The sequence below is a fragment of the Nelumbo nucifera genome, chromosome 3 (genome assembly GCF_055504915.1).
Source record: "Nelumbo nucifera cultivar China Antique chromosome 3, China Antique-T2T, whole genome shotgun sequence".
NCBI classification, from domain to species: Eukaryota; Viridiplantae; Streptophyta; class Magnoliopsida; order Proteales; family Nelumbonaceae; genus Nelumbo; species Nelumbo nucifera.
Genome location: NC_142651.1, coordinates 52,131,475 through 52,149,873, shown reverse-complemented (window position 1 = coordinate 52,149,873; position 18,399 = coordinate 52,131,475). Strand labels below are relative to the sequence as shown.

At 35.4% G+C, this 18,399-nt stretch overlaps 1 protein-coding gene across 1 annotated transcript; it reads left to right on the top strand.

The window, feature by feature from the left end:
- Positions 1-62: 62 nt before the first annotated feature.
- On the top strand, positions 63-11,420 carry LOC104600873 (mitochondrial import inner membrane translocase subunit TIM44-2). Its single transcript, XM_010264020.2, has 14 exons — positions 63-332; positions 488-594; positions 1,203-1,286; positions 1,424-1,499; positions 2,075-2,119; positions 2,224-2,646; positions 2,737-2,805; positions 3,181-3,245; positions 3,453-3,521; positions 3,617-3,689; positions 3,828-3,932; positions 9,829-9,900; positions 9,999-10,061; positions 10,999-11,420. Exons 1-14 carry the CDS (start codon positions 258-260, stop codon positions 11,128-11,130), a joined length of 1,458 nt encoding a protein of 485 aa, XP_010262322.1. The 5' UTR covers positions 63-257; the 3' UTR covers positions 11,131-11,420.
- The last annotated feature ends 6,979 nt before the right edge of the window (positions 11,421-18,399 follow it).

Below are 18,399 nucleotides of genomic sequence, written 5' to 3'. Positions count from 1 at the left end.
GTGAAATATCTCGATGGGCCGTTGGCCAATGGTTTTATTGTAATTTCCTGCAAACATCAGCCATACACCCTCCGGCCTTTATTTGGAAAAGGAAACACAGACGTTTCCGCCTCTCTCTCAAATCTTGCAACCTCTTCCCCTTAACCATTTTCCTGTAAAAGAAATAACAAGGGCAGCGTTAGGGGGATTTGAAGGGATTTTTCTTTTTCGAACAAATAATATACAAAGATTTGATATTTGGATCATAGCTGTCTCTAATGGCTAGCAGAAAACTGGTTCGAGATTTCTTTCTGTCCAAGCAACTCCTTTTCCAACCGCTGAAATCGCAACAGGTATGTTCCAGAGCCCTAGTTTCATTATAATTTTCTTCCCTTCTTGTTTCATCTCTTTCTCTGGTGTTTTGGTTGTGTGTTTATTTATCTTTTGCAGTAATCATTCAGAAGGTATTTCCTTTTCGTTAATTTGCTTGGTCTGTTTCTCTTGCAAGGCTGCAAATACGCGATTGCGACTGCCGTCAAGAAATGGGTATTCGGCTTGTCGTCGATTCAGTGTTTTTAATGAGTTCTCCAAGCAAGTAAAGGGAGAAGCTAAATGGTACTGGAGTTCCTGGAAGCTTCAAACTTTTGATTTATGCCATTAATATTGTTTTTGGGTTGATAGTAAGTACTGAACATTTGAACTCAAAAGATTTTCCATCTGGGTTTGCCCGAGTTTCTTTTCTGTTGCCCTGTTTTGCGGTGAAAGAGTGCTCCTTTTGTTCTTTGCACAGACTTTATCGGGAAATATTTTTCTTCTTTTGTTAGAGAGAAAATGGAATGTATTTGATTGCAGCTTTGGAAACGTTTAGGAGCATAGGTCGTCTGGTTGGCTTGATTGGATAACATGGAAACTGTTTTATTATTTATTACTTGACATTGTTTTCTGGTTAATTATGTTATTCCTTTCTGTAGTCGTTTTTATGTGTTTTTTCTTTTTTTTTTATTTATTATTATTATTTGGCTCGTAGGTAGCTAAATGTTATGTCCAACTCCCACAAATTTATTCCATTAGCTTCCACATTGTGTAACTTATAAAAATATTGAATTGATTCCCTAACTTTAACATTTAGTCTTTAAGCCTTATGACTTTCTTTTCCTGATTTGCTGACTTATTTCTTCTTGGGTTTTTTTTTTTTTTTTTTCTTTTGGGGGTTTGTTTGGCAGTAATCCAGATTTCCAAAAGTCAATCAAGGAGCTGAAGGAGAAAACGGAGGAGCTGAAAGGGGTAAAAGAAGAACTGAAAGTTAGGTAATTTTATTTAACAGTTTCATTGGGTTATCTGCATCTTTTGCTTTACAAGGTCATAAGCTGAGACATACTGTTGTATGTCGAAGGCTGGCAGACACTTCAATGGAGGCTCTGAGATGGTGAACTGGCGAATGCAGAACGAAGCAGACAACTGAGCAGCTGTACAAGCATGCGGATAGCGTTTGGACAGAAGCTGAAGCTACGGCAAAGAAGGTCAGGTCCAAATCTCCAACATAAGATTACTTCAAAAGAATTTGATCTTGATTTCTATTAGCTCGGTCCTTTCCTTCGGCAAAATGTAGTCATTTGCATTCTTTTGAGGTTATGATTAGTATGTGTGCCTTTTTTTCCCACTATTAGTATAAGTGTCTTTTTTTCCCACTATTTTTCTTCATTTCTTTTTCTTTTCCCTTTTTGGGTGGGGGTGGAGGTGGGAAGTTTCTGATTGGAGGGCTTTGGAGTTTGGTGAATTCATTTTGAAGATGTATCAACCAGCACATTTCCCCCTTTATGAACATGTTCACATCCGAATATCAGTATTATATTCATTTTTCTTTGTTTGTACTTGTAATGTTTTGGAAGTCAGCAACCCTTTCACTTATTTCTGTACGCCCTGTTCTTTTTTCTTTTTTCAATTTGTTATGCATCTTGATAGAGATGTTTCTGACACCTTTCACCTAATGATGCCTCTAGGACATCCATGCCTATTGTTGCTGCTACTCTTATTTTCTTTCCTTGACTTTTTCAATAAATGTTAGTCTGATATTGTGAATTTCCATTCTCTGCAGGTTTCTGCCACTGTGAAGGAGAAGATATCTGCTGCCACAGAAGAGGTAACTACCCTCCTATTCCATGCTTGAAGCCTATGAATGATTTTTTATTACAACAATATGTTCACTTTACAAAAATATTATCCTCTCCTCATCTTGTAATTTAGGTCAAGGAGACCCTTGGACTTGGAAAGGAGTCTTCAGAATCCACCAGCACTTCAACTAACTCTGGAGCTGCTGATACAAAAGAGAGAGGCAATGACACAGATGGAAAAGAGAATTTCCAGCAATCGGAATCAAGTGATGCTAAAGAAACATTATTTGGCAGGTTTAAGTCAAGCGTTTCTTCTGCTTCTCCTAAGGTTTCTTTGGCTTTTCAAAAATTGAAGGATGCCAAGGTCATTGACATAGCAAAGAAGGGTTATGACATTGTAAAAGATGAGTTGAGTGGTAATCCAAGCAAGAGAAAGCGTATGCAACATGCAAATTCTTCCCCAACAACAGGAGAACGAAGTACAAGAACTGATATTGTTATTGTACCCACAAAGCAGTCACGATGGGGTAAGAAGTGGGAATCATTCAAAGATAAGGTAAATAGGTTTCTTTTGTGAAATGCCAGAGAAGCTCCTTCTCTTCTTTGCTCCATAGTCCTTTGTTGATACTTTTCTAATTTATTCCAGATGCAAGGCCATCCCATATTCAAGCAAATAAGTGGGATTAGTGAACCAGTTGTGGCAAGGGGTCAAGAGGTAGACACTATTCTTTGTTCATTCTTGTTATTTTTCCTATCTTCATTCTTCAACACATAATTGCTACATTATGTTTTTTGTTTGTCATATTTTTTAATCATTGTCCAAGACATTCAATTTTTAATAGAAAAGCTGACTAGCTGAGTATAGGCAAACAATTACCTAATTATTAAAAAAATATTTTAATGGGAAAATTGAGCTATTATTGATACACATATCTATTGCAAAATGATATTCTCCTTGTACTACCATTTAGTTGCACAAGTTTTCAGTTTGCTTCAACTGAGTTCTTGTGCTTGTATCTTATATTTGGTATTCCTTAATCCTTATTAAATTAATGTGGCAATAACTGTCTCGTGGATGGAATATTGACAGTTAGCAGAGGACGTGAGGGAGCGGTGGGAAACTAGTGATAACCCTGTTGTTCACAAAATTCAAGAGTATGCTTCTTTAACTTTATCCTGTTTCTTCACTCTGTTTTATTATTTGACAATGGGGTGAGAAAGAATTCTACTTAAGTTTCCACATGGAAGCCTTGGTTGTATTGGAGCTCTTTTCTGTATGTCTTAACTATCAAACCTGTTCTTATGCATATTTGTATACAAGTATTGATTGTTAGTGCTAATTTGAGAGTGTTCTCTTGACAGTCTTAATGAAACTGTTTTTGGAGAAACAGCTGCTGCAATATCTTTCAAGGAAATACGTCGTCGTGATCCGTAAGATACTGTGTAACTTTGCAGGAATCTGATTAGAATTTTCATCATCCCTTCTTAATTTCTGACATATACATTTTTTTTTAAATTGTGTCTAGATCATTTTCCTTGCCAGAGTTTGTAGCTGAAGTTCAAGAAATTATCAGGCCAACCCTCAATGCTTACATTAAGGTATAAAGCTTAAGTTTATTCAAGTATTGTAAGAATAGCTTCTTGTTTATAGTTTTGTTTTCTTTCCTATGGGTGTTTGAGGGATATTATGATCAGATAGAGTTTCCCATCTGTACTAAGTAACAAATTCTTGTTCAGGGTGACATTGAAGCACTAAAGAAGAATTGTAGTCCTGAAGTGATTGAGCGGTGTAAGGCAGAACATAGAGCTTATGAAAGCCAGGGTATTTTCTTTGATAACAAGGTAAATGGCCAAACTGCTGACCATGATATTTCTGTTTCTTAACCTAAAGAATTTTGATGTATCATGTATCATGTATATCTCTGAGGTTCTGACAAGTTGGTCCCAAACAAGGTAAATATTTTCAGTTTATTTTTTTTGAATTGGTCAAAAATAAGTTTAGTGCAAGAAATAGAAATCTTAAGTGTACATTTGTAGAATTCATGATACTCTAGTGCTTGTGAGCTAATAACAAGTATTTTGTAATGTGCTACAATTTGTTAATTCATCATCGTCATCATCCAAACCTTATCCCAACTATATGGGGTTGGCTACATGAATCCTGTTTTTCCATTCCGTTCTGTTTAATGCCATATGCATAGTTAAATTATTAGTGCTTAAATCACTTCTTACTACGACCTATTTCTTTTCTGACTACATGAATCATTTCTTACTATTTCGACCCATGTCCTTGTAGTCCCTTCAACCATTGTAGTCTATTTTCTCAGGGTTTATATCAAGTTCTTAATTGATAAATAGAAGTTATGGTCTATAAATTTGGACAGAAAATTGTATACATGGTCATCATTTCTAGGGGGTTTTCTTAAAATTGTATACCTGATTTGTTTTCTTACATCTAAGCCTTGTTCCGACTATATGGGGGTTTTATCAAAAAAAAAACTATATGGGGTAAGCTACACGAATACTGTTTTTCTGTTCTGTTTTGTTAAGTGCCAACTTCTTTACCCACTCCCATCCAAAGGATGTAGGAACCCTTGCCTATTTAACACCACAACCGGGTGTTGTTATGGTCGATTGCTTCTGGGGACCACCTTAACATACCCTTGCAAACTTGACACTACACTTGGATTAAGGTGTAGCACATTGCCTCTGAGGGATGCGCTAGCATGAGCATGGAAAGACAATTCAGGGTCTATGGTCACAAGAGTTTTGCAAAAGTTTTAGTGCTGGCTGCCACCTTGACGATGTGACATTCCTCCTTTATCTAGGCTTGGGAACGACATTGTAAGACAAGCTCACATTGGCAGAGTTGGGGGCTTTCTTACACGAGTTAGCTAAATATGCAAAATTTGGATTTCCTTCAAACCTTGCCTTTCTGGCCTTCTAAATTCTTGGGGATCATTTATGCTGGATCTTGTTGTCGTTGTTGCTGTTGTTGTTGTTGTTATTATTATCATGTTGGTGTCGTTGTTCCTTAGATGTGGTTTTTTCTTGCCATTAAATTTCTAAATACAATGAATAAGTCTGGATTCTTTTTGGGATCTTGAACTTGCCTTTTGACCTTTCCATCTCCATTGGAGATCATTTACTTGTTCCATTTTCTGTTCCTTACAAGTAAATGCTAGTTCCTTACATGTACTTGATAAGGGCCATGTTAATTTATTGCATCCTCTAGATATTAATACAAAATAATCAGCCTGACTAATAGTCCAAAATGCTAGGAAACGGCTACGTGTACCCATGTTGAACTTGAAATGGATAAATGCTTATGCAGATGCTGGATGCTGCATGGATATTGCAGGTGTATCATTTTCCTGTTTCCAGTTGTACTCTTTCTTGTCAATTTACTGGACATACCTGCAATTGAGGGCATATTACCATTATCTCGATTTCAGTTAGACGATAAATGCCCTTATTGTCTTGGATTGTTAAAGTGTAGGGTAGGGTAGTTTTGATATTTGACTTCACTTCTCCTTTACACTCCAAGTTCCAATTCGTGTATCACTTTCTCCTTTCCTTTCCTTTTCCTTTTATTTTGATAAGTCTTTCCTTTCCTCTTCCTTAGCCCTTAATTTCTTTAGCTTCTCTCTCTCATCCTGATTCTTTTGATCTCTCTCGGTGGCAATGATTAAAGGCAAGGCAATGGTGCTGGACATTGCTAATAAATATATATCTTTACATTCTCTTGATTTTAGTTAGGGAATAAATGCTCCCATTCTTGTGTTAAACTGTAGGGTAGGGGGTAATGAGGGTTTTTTGTCATTTGTCTTCACTTTACTTGCCCCCTTACTCTTGAAATTCCAATCCATGGATCACTTTCTCCTTTCTTTTCCTCTTTTATGTCTCTAACTTCTCTTTGCTCCTCTCTTATCCTCATTCCTTTTCTCTCTCTTGATAGAAACAATTAAAGGCATATTATTGGTGCTGGACACAGTTTTCAAGGTGCCAAGGTGAACCTAGACGACAAGGGAGCACTTCGTCGTATAGTCACATAGGTGCCCACCTAGGCGTCACTTAGTGTCTAAAAAGGATAGAAAAACAAGGAGCTGATCCCCTGTTTCTGTTGTAGGAAAAGTAAAAAGATGAAAAGTAATGTGGAAAATATGGGGTTGAGCCCCTGTTCTTGTCTTTCGAAAAAATGAAAGCACAAAAAAGAAGACTCAAAAAATGGTGGAGAAGATGGGGCGGAGCCCCTCTTTTATTCCAGAAGAAGGGCTGGAGGCTCGGAGCCCTGTTTTTGTTCCAAAAAAGGAAGGAGAGAACCCCTGATTTTGTTCTAGAAGAAGAAAAATAAGGGGCGGAGGCCCTGTTTTTTGTTCCAAGAAGAAGAGGAATACGATGGAGGAGGAGATGAAGAACATACCTTCTGCAATTGGTTGGTCTTCCCTGCTTCAAACTCTGTATCACTCAAATCCTTTTAGTCTTCCTCGGTTCTTATCTTTCGAATATCTATCACTCAGAACCCTAACAAAATAAGAAGCTAACAATAAAAGATATTATTTTTTGAAAGGAAATAATAGAATGATACAATGTTTCATGCCTATATTAATATTATATATTAAAAATATAAAAACATATGAAAACATTATATAACTTTGTATAAGTGGTATATAAACCACTTGGCGTTTGAGTGAGGCAAGCCCAAAAAGCAACTAGACGCCTAGGTATCGCCTTGACAACTATGGTGCTGGACATTGGTAATAAATACTTTTCTTGGAAAAATGACTTCTACAATCATAATAGATCCCAAAGCTTTCTCAACTCTTTATCAAGAATCTCAGCTGCAAGGTACAAGCATGACTTCATCATACTACAAACTTCCAAAATGATACACTAGGATATTGTTAAACCTGTCATCATTGAGCGCATCTCCAGGCAAGCAAGTAGTGGTTGGTTATGAAAATGGAAGCAGTGCTCTTAACATGAGAGAGGGGGTAGGGGGTGGTACAATAAGAAGGAATAGAAGTTGGAGTAACTTCTCATTTGGTCTCCCCACTAAAAGCAATGATTGGTTGTGTCCTAGGTAGCAGGTGCTAACTAGCTGACTACAAAAAATACATTTTAAATATAAGTGATTGAGGCTTCAAAAAAATATATAATTGATTGATGTAATTTCATAAATAAGTAATGCAAATATGCATTAAATAAATGCAATAAAAAGAATGATATGGGTGATTTTCCCCCCAAAGAAAGATATGGATGCCAACAGTCTAGCAGATGAGTTAGCAAAATAGGGGGCAGCAGGGAATCCGTTTCTGCATTATAGTCTCCTGGGGGGTAGGGGTTGTAAGCAACAATTTTGTTGGTGGTTAGCTGAGGCTATCTACCATCTTAAAATGCATTCTGCACATAGATTCTTTAATAATCAATAAAACACTTTGACAATTATCAAAAATTAAATATATAAATAAATAAAAGAATGATATGGAGCATTTTAGTTCAGTCTTGGTTTTTCCAAACACAAAAAGGCTGGATAGGCTGAGATAGGCTGTTACAGTCTTTGTTCTTTTGGTTGATGCATTTATAAGATGGGTGCAACTAGAGACCAGCTTTTTTTTTCTTTTTGTGTGCGTGGAGCTATTAATCAATTTGGTCCTATATAAGTTACTGCTGGAACAAATGGGGTTAGGCAGCAAAGGCTGACCTAAAATGATATATGGGCTGAATGGCATGTCATTCTCTTTGTACTATGCTATTATTTAGTTTTAATAAAATGTGAGAAGTTACCAACTGAGAAAATAAAGTATAACTGACACTTTGTAATGTGCCCCCCTCTTTGTGCCTACTCTATTCCAGCACAACCATGGTTTGAAAATGACCTGAAAGGACTCTACTGTTCTTTCTATTTTATGCCCTATTTCTATTTTATATATCATCACCCAATCATGTGACACCACAAATGCTTAAAGCAATCGCATGTGTATGATATTATTTTAAATAATTAGAGATCTTTAAAATGATTTTTGTGGTCAACTAAGTTGACTAGCCATTAGCCTATCTAGTTGACCTAGTTGATGCTTAGTTGTCCCAAGAAACCATGTGATGATAAAACTTGTAGTCTGTATTGGCCAGTTAGTGATGCAGTCTGTGTGTACTTCAAAGTTGATGTTATGATAAAACTTGTTACTAGTACATTAAATACCATTTTGTTTATAGTATTGTAATTGACAATTCTCATGGATTTATTTGATAAATTTGCCCTTGAAGTAAATAACACATTAAATGCTATTAATTTTTCCCATTTTTGTCTCACTAGATTCTAAAATAGGACTTATCTTATTTATTTATATTTTTTCTCGATGGAGAAGATTTTGCTAAAAAGGCTTTTATGGAACTAGAAGCAGAAGAGCAGTCTACAAATTCTGATTCCATGTGTGAGGAATCCATGATTCAATAAGAATGTGATTTTTATGGTCAGATTAGATGATTTTTTTTATCAATAGCTGCAATAGTTTATTATTAATCAGAACAAGTTAGATGATTGGGTGCTGGTCTCTTGGAATGTTTAGTTCTAGAGGTGGTGCATTGGACTAATGAAAGCGCTCTGTTAGGCAGTTAATGGAAAGGTGAAATATTCTTAGAGGTAGGAACCCAGCTTATTTATTTATTTATTTTTCTTTATTTTCATCTTAAGAAGTGGATGCTTTCGTTTTTTGAGATTGATAATGAGAGATAGTCATTTGATGGATAGATTGATATTAGGGGGTTTTGGTTTTGGTTGGTTGAGTTTATCTGGAGTTGTATTGTTATTATGAGGTTGGTGAAGTTTTCTGTTAGGTGCTTGGGCTGCAAAACCTGTATGCTTCTTGTATACTTTCTTTTTCTTTTTGAATTTTATTTTACTATAATTAAAAAAACTCTATCTACATCATGTTTTGTAGTGGGGTAAATAGATTAAGAACATAAATACTAAAAGGATAGTAAGGGTTAAGAGGCCTTTCATAGCTCCATGTGTCTTAGCTAGTATGTATATCTTGTGTATGATACAAAATTTAAACAAAGAATAGATATAGTGGATTACACAATAAAAGTTGCACAAGACCTAAGATACTGTATACCTGTCCATATATATCATAAAACTATTGGACACAATAGATACCCAATATGCACTGGGTAGTGAAGAACAATTCAAGAGTATGCTTTTTTTTTATAGCATTGACACTTCTAAAATATGTAAAATGACGTGTTTTAGCAAATTATACTATATAGAGTTTGTATGAGTTGGAAGTTTAAAAAATTGGCAAAGCTGCAAGTACTGAGAAATACGGCATCAAACTGTATCTCTTTTTTTCTTTTTTTGGTAACTAAGCCATATCAAATGGGATAGCAACACCAGTACGTGCCCAGGATTTTAGGAAATGGTGAGTTGTATCTTCATTCCTCTTATCCATGTCCATGTCAGTATCCATATCTGGCTTCATATGATTACTGCATAGCACACATCTTTATGTCCACATGGCCAAACTTCTTTCTTACAATTGTTCATATATTTATAATGTATCCTGTCAAAATATGCCCAAGATGCAGGTATTTGCAATGTATATCATAGGTATCCTTGTATGATGAATTTGACCGATTTCTTAGATGCATGCATTGGTAGAGTGTTAATATTTTGCACTTAAGTTATGTTGTCATACTGTTTCTAATCCAGGTTTTCTGTTAATTCTTTACTTGCCAGATTCTACATATATCAGAAGTGGAAGTTAGGGAGACCAAACTGATGGGAACCTCTCCCATAATCATTATAGCTGTAAGCATTTACTTGTCATCAATTCTGTTTTAAACATCTATGAGTTGTCAAATCCAAAGGTTTTCCTGATTAATGCTTTACATTGTGAATTGCTATAGTTTCAAACACAGCAGGTCTATTGTGTGCGAGATAGACATGGTTCCATAACTGAAGGTGGAAAGGTAAGAATTGGTTGTTCATTAGTTAAATACATAAGACATGAATATTTCAAAAAACATTTTGGTTATTGATCAAAATAAATTGAAAAATATTTTTTTCCTTCTTGCCTACCTCAGTAATTTTGCAACCATGAGTGTAGTAGACAAATTCATTCTGACAGTCATAAACCTGAATTTTCTGGGCAAGTTACTACTCATGCTGTGCAATTTTTTACTCTTAAAGACCTGGTGGTTGGTCCAGCACCTGATCACTGTCTGATGGATATGCTATGCTACCCAGATACATCAAGGACATGGCTGGACATACTGTTGAATATGGAATTTATACTAAGAATTCAAGTATCTGACATGATAGGGTGTCTTGCCAATGGCCCAGTCGTCAAGATGGTCACTTGGCACTCCCTCCAAATAGGAGGCATGGGATCAAACCCGTGGTGGGCCTCATGTGCACCCTGTGCTGCCCCACCCCAACTCCCCTGTAATGTCTAGTATGAAATACAAAAAAATAAAAGACATGATATGGTATCCTGGCATAGGCATCTTGGTATCATTGGAATGCAGTGGACTAGTGTTCGTCACCTTAAAATTCTAGAGCAATTATGTGGTAGTAGCAATTATTGAAATCTTGTAACTAATGCTAATTCCATAAATTTTAGGAAAGAAATCCTATACAATGATCTCATCTTTAACTTGATTCATTTGATTCAAAAAGACTACTCATTTGTTTTGAAGCAGATTGCTTCATGTAATAATTACTTCCATCTGTGTAAATTTGCCTTGGCTTTTAGGGTATCTGTCTAATGTGTTTTCACTTAGACATGGGTCTGGTGATGTAAGAAAGATGTTCCATCTCCTTGATCTAATTTTCTTTCTATTTGCATGTAGTTAGAAGGTGATAAAATGTCACCTCTAGATTGCTGAATTTGTGGTTTTTGTTCAGGACACAATCCATACTGTATACTATGCATGGGCTATGCAGCTAGTGGATGCTGAGGAGCTTGGGGAAGGTGCTTTCTACCCTATATGGAGGTTGAGAGAAATGCAACAACTTGGTGTTCAAGCTCTCATATAGCCATTAACGTGTCTTGTTGACTTGATTTGAGGATTCGCTTCTCTGGGTTTTTGTTTTTCTGCGACCAGGGAGAATTCAAGAGTAGGTGTTTTTCTCATATAATAATTTAATTAGTAAAATAAAGGTTTACAGAAGTTTTGTTTAAATAGAAGGAATATATTTATCTATTTTGATTCCTTTTTTTCCCCTTGAAACGGTTTCTCATTAACCAAAGAAGACAGTTCATCTGTAGTAAATCTCTAAACTAAGCACGTATTTCTTGAGTCCACTTATTGGTCATGGTTTTCCCATGATTGCTCGTGTTTGGCTGTTGCGTTTTTTTTTTTTTTTTTTAAAGCCAGTGGGCAGATTGCATTAAATCATTAATCAATAGGCCTTAAGAAATCAGGTGGTAGAAACCAAGTAGTGGTTCTGTCAGCATTTCGGCCAAATTTTAATTGTGGTGTACTAGTGTGATGTAGGGTTGAGTGGACTTGACCAGTATTGGGTTTGGGTTGAGATGTATTTAGGGTATGCTTCGTATCATTGCCGTTTTTCCTTTTTCAGACAACCACACATTGCCGTTTTCTTCTCAGTGGGAACACAGCATGTTGCGAGTCCAGATCTCCTGCCCACGTTTATCGCAGCTATACATGGAGAACATCTCATCTTCTGCATAGTATTATGCAGAGGGAGATGTTCCCAATTCACGGGGAGTAGTATATTGTGGGTAGGCGTGGGTTGCTGCCTCACGTTGGGGGCAGTTGCAAGTGCTGTGGGGTGGGTGTAAGGACCATTCTGTGAGTAAATCTGGATTCATTTTATATTGGTATTGCCGTATTGGTGCTAGTTGGATGCCATTAGGTGTCACATAGGCAAAGAAAATAACAAGCTAAAATTTTCATGACATGTAACTAAGCTTAATTACTTCAATGAATTTGTATCCAAATGTTGAGTATGGGAATATGAATGAATTCATTTTGGATTTATTCAAAACAAGTATTAACTTGCGGTCCATTTTATTTGTGGGAATAGAGGTTTGGAATGGGAATCCAAATGGTTTATTATGATGGGCAGAATTGAAATTTGATTCCCATTCATGGTAGAATGGCATTCCCCATTTGAGGGAATGACCATTCCCTCTTTCAAGAAAGATAATCCATTTCAGCCAATTTAGATTTTTATTCCAATTCCAGACAAACAGGCCATTCCTGTTTCGATTCCACCTGCAAACTGAATGGACCCTTATTGTTTTTGGGTGGGAAGGATCCAATATAGTGTCTACTATTTATGGGGGGGATGCAAGTGTAGCTCGATGGATATCCTTAGGGATGGCAATGGGGCAAGTTTGGTGAGGGTTTTGTAAATTCTAGACTTTACCTGCCTCCCTAAACCTCCCAACCCCTACCTGGCCCAAAATCCGTAGCGGGTTGGATTTTGAGAATCCAAACCCTATTCACACATGAAAATGCAAAACCCTCCCCGACCTTGTCCTCCTTGCATTCAAGGGTAGGGTGGATTGGATTTAGAATCAACATTTAATTTCCTATTATTTCTTGTCATATATAAGCAATAGATAAGTAAAATAACACAAATAAATAGAAAATTTCCAATTATTTGATCAAGACATGTAGAAAACACATGCATTATCAATTATCTTTCACATAAAATTGAAAATATTATTAAATTCAACACTTGGTACATAAAGTTTATATGCTTTCCAACAATATGTGGGTTAAGTTTAGCCTAATACCGTACCCTATCCATACCCATACGGGTTATAGAATCCTAAAACCCATACCTGCCCCAAAACCCATCTTTCAAGGAAAAAGAAATCCATCCCATCGGGTAAGGTAGAAATTACCATCCCATGTTCAGCTCACTAAATGGGGATGAAATCTTAAAAAATCTCCACTATTAAATTTTAAAAAGTCTTTACCATTCGTAGGCTTGTGTTTGTTTGTAGTGCAAATCTAAACTGGATCAAATTTTAAACACCGTTCAAATTTGCATATGATTCTTTGTAACTATTATATTCACTATTTCTTATTGTAACAAAAACACTCTTTTTGTTCATAACCAACTTTCATGTAAAAACCAATTTGAACTTTGAACAACCTTCTTGTGGACAATGGTTAAAGTATTGGTATTGAGTATCTTATTGGATAGCTCGAATACTGATACATTTTGGAAATGTATGGACACAAATGGAAGATATGAAAATGCTTGGATCCCTAGGAGCATACAAATTATATAAATATGTTAATAAAACTAAATCTAAAGCTGAATTAACTATGAATGAGGCACAAATACATGAGAAATGCACACTTTAGTAGGTTATATGAAGAGAAACATTACAATCAATAATATGGGGTCAAGAAGATGTACATATCATACAATAGTTGTCACTCTATTTCAGACTTTATAATTATAATTTTCAATTTTTATTATTTTTTGGGAAATTTTATATTTAGTGTTTTTATATAAATAATCTCTATTTTTTAAAATAATAAGTATATTTTCATTTTTTACATACAATTATTTATTTTACATATAATTTTAAAGAAAACATACAAATGATTAAGGTAAATAAAATAAATTATTTTTATAATTTTTAGTTATTAAAAGTTTAGGGAAAATTAACTCTTAAATTATTTAGTTCAGTTTTTATAATTATAATTTACAATTTATAATTTGTAATGTATCCTATGCCGGTGAGCATGGATATAGGTTGTGTGTATTGTATCAATACTTTAATCCTTGTTTGTGGGGGTCAAATCATTTACTTCCTGTTTTTTCTCCTAGACAAAGGACTTTCCTCTTGCTTTCATTCTCTTCTTATAAAGTGAGACATGATTTTACTTTTTGTTCTATTGCTCATAAAAGCATAAAGCAGAAAGTAAATAAGAATTTACACAAAGCCCGTGTGCACTCCAATACATTTAAACCAAGGGTCCAATTATGGTGCATTTAAATATTTGTTGCATATTAAATCAAAATTTCAACAAATTACATTAAAAATGTCGCATGGTTTGTTTACATTTATTAGTCCATATTACATAATGTGTATTTATGATTAAAGACTTCAATAACATTAAAAATGTCACTGTATAGATTTTGCCTTCAACCAATCCAAATTTTATTTACACTACAAGCAAACAAATCAAAGTTAAGATAATCAAATCCTCGAACGAATTGTGTTTAAATTACAAACAAAAGCATATTCCAATAATCCTAATTCATCAACTTGTGTTGTGCGAATGATATTAAATCACCGTTCTCTTCCTATGTAGTTGAGCGGTCATTTTTTCTCATGAAAGGGGGGTCGTTTGGGAATATTCCTTTTTATAATCTAAGTTATGGGTTGTGAGATGTTTGGTTACAAGCACTAGGGAGGTGTTATATCCATGGTGGGTTTTTATTTCTCCCATTTGAGAGAATCAATAGGATTTTGTGCTTGTAAGACACTTGGGTGTGGGTTTCTTCTCTACAAGGGTCTCTTAATTTCTTCATGGTGTTATTCATGTTTTGTTCGAGTTGTATGAACTATGAAGGGCTTACATTGGTGGTTTTTTCACAACACTGGAGAGGTGTTGTACAAACTCTCTTGTACTCCTTTTTCCTCTCTTGACAGTGGACCATTAGCTTGTCAGCTTTGCCCGTGGATGTAGCCTTTAATGGGTGTTTCTTGTGTGATTGCTTTTACTTTTCTCTACTTGATTTTCTGCTTGTGTTGCCTATTGCCTGTTGTTGTTGGATTATTCCAAGTGTTGTGAATGCTAACAGCTTGTTTAGGTCGTTTAGACATGGCATATAGCAACTTACACATGAAAATTGCATGTTAGATTTGAGTTTGTGGAAATTTTACAAAATCAATTCAAGAGAAGGTCGCATACCCATGCAAGGTTTAAAATATTGTTATATATCGACTCGTATCGGCCGATATGGATTGTATCAAGGTCTTCCCGATATGCCCTTACAGTGGGTGTATCAGATTAGGCCATGGCTCAGAGGGTAACCAGGACTTAAACCAACCCTTCTGAACTGGTTTTAAAAACAAAAATTAAATAAAGCACAAAAAAAGAATTGATACATGCCAATATGCCCTATCGTCCTGTATTAAAACCTTGCATGTTAGATGAGAAGAAGGATCTCGCTCATACATCTGATTTTTTATTACAATCTCACTTTATTGGTTGAATGAAATAAAGCTTTCTTTGTGTCCACCATAGGAGACGAGAGAAGTAGACTCATGACAGATGGTTGTTTGAGAACAAAACTTTGTTTAGAATGACTCATGGTTCAAAATATCGATATATGCCCGATATGTCGATAGGGGTGTATTGGGCGAATCAATACTGCATTTGTGTTTTCAGGGGGGCGGTTTATGACTCCTCCACCCCCTGAACCGGTCAGACCCCCGATACATCCACTATAGGAATGTATCAGAGGGGTCCCGGAATGATACATATCAGCCAATATGGACCGATACTTTGAACCTTGGAATGACCTCGTTTTAGCTACGAGGCAAGAGCATGGTGTGGAATTCCCTATTGTATTTGAAAATTTGGGCTTCCTGGTTGGAGATCTGATATGAGTAGGTAAACTGCCTTGAATGCTGAAGTGTAACTCACAAGGAGATTCTTCATTGGCGTTCTGGAGGTCCTGAAGGCCACCCACTCATCCCTTTTGCCCGTCATCAGATTTGCTAGTTTCTCAACTTAGGGGTGGTTCAGTTGATACGCTAATCCAATGAATCTGATTCCACGTCTCTGCTGGATAAACCAGTAAGTTGAGAAACTAGCAAATCTGATGACGGGCAAAAGGGAGTTCAGTGTAGTGCTATGCTATTCAAGTGGCCCTTATGGGGGATTCGGGCATATCATTAAAATACAAAAAAAAAAAAAATCTATCTAATGCTGGATCCCCAATTGAACCAAAACACCTGTCCCATACCCTTGTGAGGGGAAAAATCTGTGCTGCTAGAAAGATATGATACTAGAGAGATGTGAGCCTGTGATCAATCAAAAGTCAAAACCACCCTAACCTATCACCTATGAGTTTTGTCAAGATTTACTGGGTGATTTTGATTGATCATATCTTTCCGGCAGCATAATTTTTCCCTTCCAATTAACATAGTCATTTAGACTTTAGCGTCAGTTTCAATTTTTTATTGGAAATTTATTCAAAAAAAAAACTTCCTCTCTCGTGAAACCATTCAAAATCCCAATTTCTATTCCCAATAATTAAGAGTGTTAATTGGATTGGATTTAGTCCAATCTGATTCAGTCCAATGTAAGTCTATTATAAATGGACGAGGTTCAATCTAATTCAATGAATGTTTTGATCATTTTGGATTGGTCCAATTTAATGTCTGGATTATTTAATTTGTTTAAATTCATTTTGATTTAGATTGGTTTCAGCCGAAACTTGATTCATTGACACCTATATTCTTATTTTATATCAATGGACCAGATATTGGCTTAATCCAATCTAATCTAATAAATATTTTGGATTAAATTGGTCTAAATCGGGTTTAATCCAATCTAATAAATATTTTGAACTAGATTGGTCTAATCCAATATATCTTGTTGGTCCATCCAATCCATCTAAATTGATTTTGGACTGGATGTCTAATCCAAAACCAATCCATTAACACCCTTATCAAAAGGAAAAAAAATATTGTTAGAAGTAAATAAAAAGATTTGTTATGTATAGACATGGATTGATTTCAGAGCCACCCAAACGAAGAGCTAACAGAGAATGTGACAGAGGAGATCAATTGATAAACTGGGTCGGGCCTCGAGCCTGTTTTATAGTATCGAGAATTTGGAATCTTGTTAAGAAGAGGTTGGGCCAGTGGCGATTCGAAGGGCTCGCTTTGATATTAAATCGGCGCCCCACAGCACCTCGACCCGTGCATTAGGAACATTTCCCCATAATAAGTATGGGAGATATTCCCACGGTAAGACGTGGATGTGGGGCGCCCTCTGTGGGGTGCCTATGTGACCTCGTTCGCTTTTAATGAAGAGCTCTGGCATGCGACACTTAGAACTTGCACGCTACTTCGTGTTGGCGTGGGGAAAACACCAGCTCATTACCAAACGCAAAAATTCTTCTTTGGGCTTGGACACTGCTGTAGCCTAACTAGCTGTTGGGTTTATTTACATGCCCATGATATTGAAAGGCTGAAGCTTTGATGGACTGCTTGTTTTGGAGGGCTGAAGCACAATTGCTTATGGATTTTCTTCCAATATTTATTTTTAATTCATTGACATTTTTTTAATTTATTTATTAATTAAATTAATAAAACTACCTATTTAATTAATATATAATCAAATAATTAATTAATAATTAATAATTAGATAACAAATTACTGACAATAATTAGTATTTTAATTTTATTAGTTTATATTTTATTATTAATATTACATTTTATTAATACTTATGACTTAATTAATAATTTTATTGTTTTATTATTAAAGCATTAAATTTTTTAATTGATTAATATTTTATTAATATTTCTTTTAATTTATATATTAATTTTTAGTTAAAATATTTTATTAATTTGTTATTAAATAGTTAATAATTTATTAATCGACATGGGTCAAATATTAACTCTTAAAAATACAAGGAAGTTGTTTTTTGTTAAACAAGTTTTCCCCTCCTTTCACACTTGTTTTCCACCAAAATAGTGGAATTTCATGTCTCAAGAATTGGGATTTATAATCCCACTTTCTTTTCCATCCCACACAAACCATACATGGGAAAGGAAGAATATTAAAAAATATTTCATTTTTCCTCTTCTCATCCAACAAACCAAATGGAGTCAGGTTACGTTTGATTGTGGTATAAATGCAAATCGATGTAAAACTCCATTGTTAGTTTGCATTTACATGTGTTTGTTTTTAGTGTAAAAGCGGACCGGTGTGTAAAATTCCTTGCCTGGTCCACTTTTTCAGCTGTTTGTTTTCAATGTAAAGTTTACATCAAAAATCGATGTAACCCACTTTTTTCATATGAATTTTTCATCGTAAATCGATGTAAAAATGATACATTGATTTTGTAGATGTACATTTACATTGATTTTCAAATAAAAAAATCCCGGAACAGTCCATTGAAATTTTAAACTGATGGACTGACTTTTATACGGAAGAATTTTCCATCACAATCAATATTTTAGCTAAATGATAGGTTGTTTGTGTGAGACCCACCTTGCAAAGCCAAAACACCACTACATGAAAGTCATTCGAAACATGTTAGATAGTGTATGACCTAGCTCCAACCAGAC

Bases quoted from the DNA above. Each gene is read 5' to 3' on its own strand.
- LOC104600873 (XM_010264020.2), top strand. From the start codon at position 258: ATGGCTAGCAGAAAACTGGTTCGAGATTTCTTTCTGTCCAAGCAACTC. The intron at 333-487 runs GTATGTTCCAGA...TTCTCTTGCAAG, and splicing joins AACCGCTGAAATCGCAACAG to GCTGCAAATACGCGATTGCG. The intron at 3,690-3,827 runs GTATAAAGCTTA...ATTCTTGTTCAG, and splicing joins CCCTCAATGCTTACATTAAG to GGTGACATTGAAGCACTAAA.